The sequence below is a fragment of the Myotis nattereri genome (assembly GCF_964212035.1).
Source record: "Myotis nattereri genome assembly, chromosome: 8".
Taxonomy (NCBI): Eukaryota; Metazoa; Chordata; class Mammalia; order Chiroptera; family Vespertilionidae; genus Myotis; species Myotis nattereri.
This window is the reverse complement of record NC_138083.1, coordinates 33630064-33642302: the sequence shown is the minus strand read 5'-3', so window position 1 is coordinate 33642302 and position 12239 is coordinate 33630064. Positions and strand designations below refer to the sequence as shown.

Sequence of the window (12239 nt, the reverse complement as noted above, 5' to 3'; positions counted from 1 at the left end):
CTCCCCTTCCCCTTCCTCCTTTCTTCTCTCTCTAAAAATCAATGGAGAACATATCCTCGGGTGAGAATTAACAAACAACAACAAAATAGAAAGGCAAAACTAACTTGACTTAAAAAGTGAGAAAATTTTTTTCAAAAAACCTCTGAAATTCTTATTTCTCTCTGTTTGTATGAGCACATGTAATTGTATTTGGGCAAGTGACACGTGCTTGTGATGCAGCTGCTCTTGTCTCAGAAAGAAGAGACAAACCAGGAAGGGAACGCTGCCAATGGCTCAATCAAAGGAGAGATACTGCCCTCTAGGGGTTGTTTTGGGAATGCTGGTGGCATTTTTAATTTTTTTTTAATTGTTAAAATTAATGGGGCCGCTACTGGAATTTAGTAGGTTGGGGACTCAGGATAATTCTCCGGCCTAGAATCAAAGGCTGTTTTGTATTATCAAGGGATGCTTATACTTCGTTCTAGTCAGGACTTTGCCCAAAATGTTCACCATTTTGGAAAGTCAGGACACAGACAGCAAATGCTTTGGGTAGTATTTGAGCTGTACGCACAGCACACCCTTTTATGCCTGCATTTGCAGCTGTTACACTCATGCTGTGTATGGTACAAGATCTGACTATTTCATTAGGTCTTAAAATGTCAGAATACATATTATTATAAAAGTTTCTCCTTTATATTATAGTTAGCTCTTAATTTGATTTTTCTTGAAATTATGTGAGTAGATAGGTTATAATACTTATGAATATAGTAAAAAAACACCTCACTCAAGGATATTTTTCCACTGATTTTCAGAGAGAATGTAAGGGAGGGAGGAGGGGCAAAGACAGAGAGAGAGAGAAACACTGATGTGAAAGAGACACATCGACGGGTTGCCTCTCGCATGCACCCCTACCAGGGCCGGGGAACCTGCAATTGAGGTACGTGCTCTTGACCAGGAATCGAACCCGACACCCTTTGGTCCGTGGGCCAATGCCACCGAGTCAAACTGGCCAGGTCAAATATTTATGAGTCTGCCCTAACCGGTTTGGCTCAGTGCATAGAGCATCAGCCTGCGGACTCAAGGGTCCCAGGTTCGATTCCGGTCGGGGGCATGTGCCTTGGTTGCAGGCACATCCCCAGTAGGGAGTGTGCGAGAGGCAGCTGATCGATGTTGCTCTCTCATAGATGTTTCCAACTCTTTATCCCTCTCCCTTCCTCTCTGTAAAAAATCAATAAAATATATTTAAAAAAATAAAAAATATTTATGAATCTTATTTTAAGGACAAAAAGGGGGCATTGCAAAATATTTATTATGAAAAGGAAGCATTTGGTCCAATAGGACCCCCAGTGAAAATCAAGCTCTCACCAACAGATTAGTGGGACCTCACGAGGAGATGGAGAGGGGAGCTGTCCCCTTCCTCAGATTTCCACCAAGAAGGCCCACGTTTTATTGATGTTCATTTCCCTCTAAGCACAGGGGCTCAGGGCTTCATGAGGCGAGGAGCGACATATTCTTTCCTGTAGAAGTTCATTGCGAAGCTACACGGAAAAGTGAATGCATGGGACACTGTGCATCTCCCTCCCATTCACACTCTTCTAGCCCTGCAAGCAGCCCTGGATGAAATGACAGGTATATGCAGACCAGGAAGCCACTCTCCTCTATGCCCCAGACACAGCTGATTGGACAAGAGGTGGGCACTTCCCCAAACCAAGCTAATTCCATAGCCTGGCCAGCAACCTACACACAAGATGGGTTGGTAAAAAAAATGTTGAACTGGGTCAATCAGATTCTCTGTTACAAGGGTTTGAATTGGGAAATATAGGGAATAAAGTAGTTCATAATTGGAGTTGAAGCTGAAAAGTTGCCTTAATAAAAGTCAAGAGTGCTGTGGGTTGTGGGAGGAAGAGTGGAGGAAAGCATAATTTGAGGAAGCAGAAGCAATGAGTAAATAGAAGCGATTGGAGGTAAGGCAGACAGTTCTCTACTTCAATACATAATGTAGTAAATGTTTAAATCCAAACACAATCCAGACAGTGTTGTGGGGTCTACCACACTGTCTACCTCATCTTGGATCTCTCCTCTTATGCACCAGGCTTTAGCCACCTGTCGTTCTTTCTGTCTCTGGAACAAACCCTCGCCTCTTAAAAGGCCTATGCACATGCTATCTACCTGGAATATTCTGCAAACTCCCTCTCAACTCTTTGCAAATGAGTTCTCATCCTGCAGATCCCAGGTCAAAAGCCACCTCCTCAGAGAGAGGGTTACCCTGATAGCGCTCTCATAATCCCCCCACCCTGTTCTCTATTATACTCTTCATAGCCTTTCCATCGTACGTGATTATAAGTATTTCTTTTGTTATTTTTATTTATTTTTTAAAATATATATATTTTTTATTTCAGAGAGGAAGGGAGATGGAGAGAGAGAGATAGAAACATCAATGATGAGAGAGAATCATTGATTGTCTGCCTCCTGTGCATGCCTTACTGGGGATCGAGCCTGCAACCTGGGCATGTGTCCTTGACTGGAATTGAACCCAGGACCCTACAGTCTACAGGCCAATACTCTATCCACTGAGCTAAACCGGCTAGGGCTGTTATTTTTATTTTTTATTGATTTCAGAGAGGAAGGGAAAGAGAGATAGAAACATCAATGACGAGAGAGAATCACTGGGGATTCTCTAATGGGGATTGAGCCAGCAACCTGGGCATATGTCCTTACCTGGAACTGTGGTCTCTGGTTCCATGGAACACTCAGCCACGGAGCCACGCTGGTTGGACTGAAATTATTTCTTGCTTAATGCTTTCCCCCCAAATTTGTAGACTCCCCACAATGGCAAAGCCCATGTTCGTTTTATTTCGTATTGTATAACTAGAGACTAGCATGGTGCCTATCAAATAGCTGATAAACAGATATTTGCGTATGACAAAATGAACAAATGAATATATGTTTTTCAGGATTATGGTGCAATAGATCTAAGACATGGTAAAAAATTTCTTAGCTTCACAATAGTCATGCATTGATTACGGGTGGGGATATGTTCTGAGAAATGTATTGTTAGATGATTTCATCATTGCGCAATCATTATAGAGTGCAGTTATGGTTAGAACATATGGTACATTGAACTCTCTAGGAAACTGCCCGGTTGTTTCCAAGTGGTGGTACTATTTCACATTCCCACCAGCAGCATCTGGGAGTTCCAGTTGACAATACTTGTTCCTTGTCAACAATTGCTAAGGTCAATTGCTTTAACTTTAGACATTCTGATATGTGTGCAGTAATATTGTATTGTAATTTTAATCTGCATTTCTCCAATATTTATAAATTTTCATGTTTTTATTTGCCACATATATAGCTTTTTTTGGTGAAGTGTCAGTTCAACTCTTTGCTTATTTTGTTACTGGGTTGTTTGCCTTTTTTTTTTTTTAATTGAATCTTGAGAGTTCTTTACATATTTTGGAAAAAAAAATCCTGTATACGACGTGCAATTTTCAAATATTTTCTTTTCTAGGACTTTTTGACTGATCTAGCTTTTTCATTATTTTTTCTGGTCTTACAATTCTTAAGGCATTTAATGTTCATAGCTTTGATCTCTCTTTTTTAAAAAGCTTGATTTTTATATATTGAGAAGACAAAAATACTAAAAGATATAAAAGTATAAAAACAATGATAACAAATATCTCTATTTCTATCATCCTGATTAAAAAAATAGAATATCAGCACTACTTCTTTCAATTCCTATGTTCTTAGAGTCAGCCATTAACTTACATTTGTGCTTTATTAATAGTTTTGCCATCTATGTCTATGTCTCTGACAAAATATTTGCTTATATGTGCACAATTTTGATTAAATTCTGGGGGAAGTATTTTTAAAGAAAGAGTTTGGTTGGAATTTAATTGAATCTAGGAAACAATTGGTATAGAATTGACATCTCTAAGATATTGAGTCTTCTAATTCATGAACATGGTATATCTCTTTATTAATTTAGGCTTTCTATAAGGGCTTCTAATTTTCTGCATAAAAACTTTGAACATCTTTTGTTTGAAATATTAACAGGTATTGTGATGTAGGGTAGGAGCAAGGTAGAGTGACAGGCTAACACAGGAATCAGCCAGAGGTGTTTATTGATAGAATTCAGGAATCTTTGGGGTTCAGACTCAGGATAGCTTCATCTGTATTTTTATGGCTTTAGGCTTCAGAGAACTCAGAATAACCAGGGATGTTGTTTTGGGTGATACTTGGGCTTCACACAGCACGGTTTACTATTTGTGCAGTAAACATAGATCCTTTCCTTTTTGAAGCATGTGTGGCGGCATTTGCCAAGAAGATTCCAGCATTTTTGGGTGCCACCTGACACGAAAAATGAAAGAAGAATGGAAACAATGTCAGTCCTAAGAAGAGATAGGTTCTGGATTTGAACGGTTTATAAAAAGGATTAAAATAGATATGATAGACGATCCTCAGTTTCCTCTGCTGTCCTTCCTCTTTTATTCTTTCCCTTCCTTTAAAAGAATTGTGGTAAAGTACAAATAATATAAAATGCACCAGTTTAAGCATTTTAAACTGTACAGTTCAGGGGCATTAAGTACATTCACAATGTTGTGTAACCACCATAACCATCTAGTTCCAGAACTTTCAAAATCATCCCAAACAGAAACCCTGTACCCATGTATTCTTATGCCCCCCTCCCTCCCCCACCCCAGCCCTGGGCAACCACCAATTTGCCCTCCTTTCTATAGATTTGCCTACTCTGCATATTTATGCCAATGGAATCCTATCTAATAATAGACAAAATGGTAATTGACCGTATCTTCGTTACGCCTCCCATGGGCTAATCAGCGCGACATGCGAATTAGCCGCCAACAAAGATGGTGGCTAATTTGCATACTGAAGGTAGGGCGGGACAGTGTGAGCTGCCATCCGGGCCCTGTGTGCAGCCCTGGGCAGCGGGGCTTAGGCGGCGCAATCGTGCTGCCTAACCCCCGCGCCCAGCCGGGACCCCATGGCGATTAGAGAGCAGGAAAGTGCCGCCCACAGGCAGCACCCAGCAGGACCTGACCCCGGGTGCCCTGGCGATCCAGCAATCAGTGAGTAGGAAAGTGCGGCCTGTAGGCAGCACCCAGCAAGGCCTGCTCCTGGGTCACCTTGGCGATCCCAGAGCAGGAAAGGGTGGCCTGCAGGCAGCACCCCACCCTGGCCACAGCTCAAGGGAGAGTACAACACGCAGTGGAGGCCAGGAGCCTGAGAGATCAACAGAGAGGGGTGCCTGCTCCAAGCCTCCACGGTGTGGCTGGGGTCAGGCCCCCAGCAGACACACACACACACACAGCGCCTACTCTGAGCCTCCAATGTGGCTGGGGGCAGACCCCCAGCAGGGACACACACACACACACACACACACACACGGCAACTGCTCCAAGCCTATGTGACATGGCTGGGGGTAGGCCCCAGCAGACACACACACACACACACACACACACACACACACACGGGATGCCTGCTCTGAGCCTCTGCTGCCAGACTGTGGCCATCAGTAGGACATCCACTGAGGGCTCCCGGACTGAGAGGCAGGCTGGGCTGAGGGAACCCCACCCCCCAGTGCACGAATTTTGTGCACAGGGCCTCTAGTCATATAATAAAATATGTGGCCTTTTGTGTCTGGCTTCTTTCACTTAGCATGATTCTTTTAAGGTTCATCCATATTGTTTGTTTGTCTTTTCCATATCGTTTTTTTACTTTTCTGTTTTGTTAACATTCCATCACTCTCTTTATAATTTTACTAGAAGCCCGTTGCATGAAGATTCGTGCAACAGGCCTTCCTTCCCCTGGCTGCTGGCACCGGTTTTCCTCCGGCGCCCGGGACCCAGGCCTTTGGTCCGGCCGCAGCGAGGCTTGACTTTTCCTCTCCTGCTGCAGTGAGGCTTGGCTTCTCTGCTGCGGCCACAGCGGAGAAGCCAAGCCTCTTCAGTCTTCACTCCGGTCGGAGCCTTCAGTCTTCGCTCTACGCCTGCGTATGCAAATGAACCACCATCTTTGTTGGGTTAATATGCATAGTTGCTCTGATTGGCTGGTGGGCATAGTGGAGTGACACCAATTTGCATGTTTCTCTCTTATTAGTGTAGATTTTTATTTTGCTTTGTTTTTGCCAAGGCACCTCATCAAGAAGGTGGCTATACTTAGTTTTGTTTTTAATTGTGGTAAAATACACTTAACATAAAATTTACCATCTTAACCATTTTTAAGTGTACAGTTCAGTGGCATTAAATACATTCACATTGTTTTGCATCCATAATTGTCATCCATCCCCATAAGTAAAACTGAAACTATAACCATTAAACAATAATTCCCCATTCTCCCTTCCCCTGAGCCCCAGGCAATAATCTACCCATATTATTTTTGATACCTTTCCCTGTCCCAGAATCTTGGCTAACCAATAAACTACAAGGCTTGCAAAAATAGCTTTCAAAAGAACTGTTTGGACAGTGTTGGGGCAGGATTGTACCAATGGCGTCAACCATGAGGCACAAAAATCTGGAACAGTTCCCAACTATTCCAACCACAAGTTTTGCAGCAGTTAAAGATGAAATCTGCTACTCAAGCCAAACAATGACATTATCCCTCTCTTCCTTATTCAATAAAAACTCCAAGCCAGCTCAGAGTTGGGTTTTCAGGTGCTCCCTGATGTCCATCAGCTGAATAAAGACTGTAACCTCTATTTGTCTCAATTAAATTATTTTCTTTAGACAGTTTGGTGCCATGACCACTCTCTATTTCATTCATTTATAATTTACTCTTTGTTGTTTCCTTTTTTCTGCTAAAGACTTAGACCAGATTTATTTTGTGATCAAGAATAAGTTTTCTTTGAGATTATCTTTTGGCCAAAATGGGGGAAAACTTGTGCTCAATGAAAAACTATATGTTATCTGGAGCAGTGCTTTCAACTGGGTGATTTTGCCCCCCAGGGGGTGTTTGGTAATGAAACATCTGGAGACATTTTTATTTGTCACCACCGGTGGTGGTGGTATTGGGGTTACCATGGCAATTACTGGGTAGAGGCCAAGGATTCTTCTAAGCATCCTGCCATGCACACTACAGCCACAACAAAGTATTATCCAGCCCCAAATGCCAATAATTGCCAAGAGTGTCAATAGTCCCTGGTCTAGATAGATGACAACCTTCAGAGCTAGCTGATTTCGATCATGTGAGAGTTATTTTACAACTTTATGAGCTTGTTTGTCTTTCCCAATTCTCAAAAAGGCCAGACTAAAGTGACAGAATAGTGGTTGCTGGTGGCTGGGGGTGGGGGTGGGGGCAGGGTAGGGGAGTCCTGATTGCAAAGGGACATGGTGGAAATGTATTATACTGATTGTGGTGGTGGTTACATGAATATATACATTTGTTGAAGCTGACATTTTATACTTAAAACTAGAGGAGTGATGCACGAAATTTGTGCAAGAGTAGGCCTTCCTTCCCCTGGCTTCTGGGACCCGGGCTTCTCTTGTAGCTCTGGCTTCGTCCGGAAGGTCATCCGGAAGGACGTCCAGTCTAATTAGCGTATTATGCTTTTATTCTTATATATGTGGGCATTTTATTTTATGTAAATTTGAATTCAGTAAAAATGATAAAAAAAGAAACAAGAGAAAAATTCAATAGAAAGTGACAACCATTGAAGATAGGCAAAGGAGATTCAACATAGAGACAAGAAGAGACCTTGAGGGGAAAAAGCAGAGCAAGATATCAGAAAAAATACTCAAACCATAATTCAAGATGTTCTTTAAATAACAGATGACTTGAAAATGCTGAAATTGAAGAAGTACACAGTGTATCTAAGAATGTTGGTGTGGAAGAAGGAAAATACAGGAGGAATATGGAATATTTTGACTACAAATCCTGTAGTCCTCACTTTGAATAGAAAGTATCAATATGAATTCATGAGGTATTTTATATACATTTAAATGTGTTGATTTTCTCTCCTAGCTCTGTCTACTGAAAAGAAAAAGAAAGGACCAATTTAGTAGCATTGAATCTTTAGCACTAGATCATAGTTCTGGTTTTAAAAATATCATTTTCCTATTTTTAAAAATCAGAGCTTAAAGAAATGGCTTTCATGTTCTGCAGCAGGGGTTGTACAAGATGAGCCTAGAATATCCTGTCATGCCAGATAACCAGATAAATTCTAAAGATAAGAAAGGGATGAAGATGTAACCAGTACATTAAATAATCTTAAGGGACATCAGATTTTTAAAGTGGACGTGACAAAAATAGGATGTCTAGGGATGCATCGTTAGCAATGAAACCATAAAGAAAATGCAAAGACTTGAATGCTATACTGGTAAAAGTCAAGAGTCTGCTTAATTTGGGGAAGGGAGATAGTTGTGATGGGGGCAGGCGGGGTTTTTGTGGGTGTCAATGTTTTATTGATCTAGATTGTGGTTACTAGGCTGTGTGCTTTATAACAATTCATTAAGCTGTGCATTCATTTTATGTGGTTTCATAAGCTGTAGTTTTGTGTTTTATTTTACAACACCCCCGAACCATTGCAATAAAAATCTCAATTTTAAATTCAAGAGTGACAAGATGAACTGTTGGTGATAGTGAGAGGAAAGATGGTCTTATACACTTGGTTTTGGCCTCCTTGGAAGCTACTTAGCAATGACTCACACACTTTAATATTAGGAACAGAATTTTCTTTCCAGATGTCTATCCTAGAGAAACACTCACGTGGGTAGATTGAGAATATATTTGTTTTGGAGATACAACTAGAAACAGGTTAGAGATAGACACTGCCTAGAATCTCCAGTCTAGTGGTGCTGGTGGTGGTGGTGGGATAGCCATTAAAGAAATAACTTCCCAGATATTTGATTGACTAGAGTTGTAATGAATGTTATAAAGGAAGAACTCTGGGTGCTATGAGGAGGGATAGTAGAAAAGTAGGTGACATGTCCCACCTAAATCTAATATCTATCGGGTTCTCAGGCTTCCTATATATGTCCAAAATTTCCACAATTAACCTAACTTTCATAGTTTGAAAATATTAAAGTAATATATATTTCATTCTTCTTTCATTTTGGTTGTCAAAAAGCAGAATTAAGTTGTTCCTGGGTTTTAGAGAAATAGTAAAGAACAGTTAGAATGACAAAGTCATTGCTTAAATGAGATGAGTAGTTTTAGTTCATAACAAGACTAGAGAAACTTCCATTCAATCTTTGCCACCATCACACCCAACAGAAAGTAGAAGGGAAATGCTCTCCCTAGGAGAAAGTGGGCACTTAAATCCACTTCTTGCAGTAACAGCAGCAGCTACAGGCCTGAGACTTCCACTAAAACCTCATACTTCACCTCGGCCAGCCAGGCTGATGGTGGACCTATCAGCAAGCTAGAAACCAAGGTTTTCTACCCCTTCTCCACTATTGGCCTGCTAGTCAACCTAGGTCCTAGGACGTAGAGACAACTAATTTGAGAAAAGTAGGGGTAAGACAATCATTTGCTATAAACACCCAGATTGGTCTGGACAAACGGCCAGCATTCCTTGCCTGAGCATGGCCCAGTTATTGCTAACAGACTGGGCACCCACATCATGGCGCCACCTGGAGGAGGATTGGAAATGGCTGAACATCTCCCTCTGCTTTCTTGTGGCATAAAATAGACCAGACGGTCCCTAATTCTCTGTGTTTCTGGTTTGGAAAACCAGTGAGAAGCTAAGAGCCTGTGAGACTTTTCAAGAGGAGACCTCTGTGCATAAGGCAGTGGGAAGGGGTGTGAACAGACTAAACCTAAGGGCCAGATGGAAGATTTGGCTGAGATCAAGGGCTAAGCCAGTGGGACTCTGACAGGGCTGAGATTTTATCAGCCACGGGATCCAGTAGCAAGTGCCAGCAGGACACTCACTGACCATAAACAATGAAGGACATTGTCCTAAAATCCAGTGAAGGTTCAGCATAGGACCCTATCCCAATTCCTTATGCTCCTGACATAGGGCCTTTGCACCCCCAGATTGAATGTTCTACCCTACAAACCCACATGGCTTATTCCTTAGCCTCCCTCAGGTCACAATGTGCCATTCCATGAGCACATCTTTAAAATGAAAAGTCCACCCCACTCATATTTGCTATTCCCCTTGCCTGTCTATTCTGTTCATTATATTCATCATTTGACATTCCATATGTTTCATTTATTTCAATTTTTTTTCTGTCTCCTTCAATAGAATGTAAGCTCCAAGAGGACAGAGATTTTGCTTATCTTGCTTTGTTCTGATTGGTTCACTGCTCTTTCTCTTGTACCTATCACATTGCCTGGAACATTCAATCTATTCAACCATGTTTCCTGAATGAACCAATTAATGAAATCATGACATATCAAGTTAGTTTCTCTTAAACCCAATTCTATTCTGGGAAGGAGAAGGGGAGCATAAGAAAGGAAAAATGCTGAAGGACCGAATATTTATTCAAAGGGACGGAATGAACCTGGTAACCAGTTTAAACCAGAAAGGATGAATATTTAACTGCCGGGTTTAGGCACAGCTCCTATGCTCCATCTGCCTCCCAACTGTCCCACCAGCATGATGGAAGTTCCAGGGGGAGCTCAGATGAGTTACACAGAATAGAGAAGCTACCTGTTTTTGCACACCAAAATGTCAGTGTGTTCATTGCTGTTCCCTCAACCTGACCTTGCTACGCAGGCACTATGGGAGCAGTTTGAGGAAGGAGGACATTGAAACGGAGCAGCCGGGCTGCTTGCTGGGGGTCCCAGTGTGAGAAAAAGCTGGGCAGTTTCTAACAGGTTCCGGGGCTTTCCTCTTTACCCAGGTGAGCCCTCTCAGGCATCTTCCCACAGGCAGGTACAAGGACTGAAGGCAGCTTGTTTGAGGAAATTCACACATTCCCACACCTGGGAAGGTTAGAGGAAAGCCTGGGGGTGGCAGAAGCTCTGGCAGCTGAGCAGGAGGGGCCAGGTAGCTCATGCTGGGGTGGGCGGAACGGGCAAGTCTGATGGTGGCCCTTCTCTCCGTAGGCCTTCCCATGGCTCCCTCCCAGGCATTTCCGGCCCAGCCTCAGCTTTACCCCTCGCCACGCCCCTACCCCACGCCTCCATTTGTGCCAGCTCCCTACAGGCACCGTGATCTCTCCCATCTGGACCTTCACATACGGTGATTTCTGCCGGGCACCTTTTCGATTTCCACCTCTTTTCCTTCCCCTTCTGTCTTCTACACATTTTTCAGGATGTGGGGGGATCCCTCTGGGAGGATGCCCCTGGCCCTCAGCCTGGGCTGGTCCCCCCTCCATGTGCACCCCAGCCTCCTGGCTCCCTTTATCACAGCTGGAGTCACTCTGGGTTGTAAATGGTATTTGTCATCGCCCCGAGGGCCGTGCCATTTGCCTCTGTGACCCTGGCTCCCCACACAGGCTCTGGCACAGAGACAGCAATAGGAAACAGGAGCTTTTCTCTCCTGGTTCGGTGGTTGTGACCTTCACACAGCGAGATGGTTCTGGGGACTATTTCTACTGTCCTCTGCTCTTCCTGCTTCTCTGGCCCACCTCTTCCCTTCCCTCTCATGGTGCTAGGCCACCTGGGCACGCTCCCTGGGGAGCAGTGATGGCGTGGCTGAGATCGGCACCTGCTGGTGAAGGTGCCCTCTCTAGACGGCTCGGAAAGGTGACCTACCTGGAATGAGCTGGGACAAGAGCAGCAGTGCAGTCACAGTCAGCACAAGGAGCTTCATGGTTGGAAGTGGCCCAAGGTGGAGCTGCAAGTCCCAGGCGATGGCAAAGCTAATGGGGGAGAGATCCGGCCTCTCTCGCTTGCGCTCCCTTTGACTAATCGGAACAGCTGCCACCCACACGTGCCCTCAGCTGCCCACAGGCACAGCCCCCGCGCCCCCTGAGCCACAGTGTGCAGCCACGCACTCAGCTGGCACGCTGCCTTTCGTCATTTAGGTCAGCAGGGAGAGGTCGGGCAACAACAAGGCCCTTGGTCCAAGACTTGCACGTGTCCTTCCACCCAGCTCTAAACGAAGGGACCACAAGGGGGCGCCACGACTGCGTGTGGAGTAGACTTCACAGAGAAGGTGGCATTGAACAGTGTCATCACCAGGCAGATGAGCCAAAATGGTGTTCCAGGCAGAGGAAAGTCTGTACAAAGGCTCACGTTGGTGTTGAAAATGAGAAGTATGACGTCCCTGGAGCTAAAACTGGAAGGAAAATGGTAGTAAGAGATGTAGCTCCCGGCACCAGCCTGGCCGTGCCCTCTCAGAATTGCCAGCAGCC

At 43.8% G+C, this 12239-nt stretch overlaps 1 protein-coding gene across 1 annotated transcript; it reads right to left on the bottom strand.

The window, feature by feature from the left end:
• Positions 1-4180: 4180 nt before the first annotated feature.
• Positions 4181-11695, bottom strand: DEFB123 (defensin beta 123; the record flags this gene model as incomplete). Its single annotated transcript, XM_081096718.1, has 2 exons — positions 4181-4326; positions 11638-11695. The coding sequence occupies 2 exons, from the start codon at positions 11693-11695 to the stop codon at positions 4181-4183; spliced, it is 204 nt and encodes a 67-aa protein (XP_080952844.1).
• Positions 11696-12239: the final 544 nt, after the last annotated feature.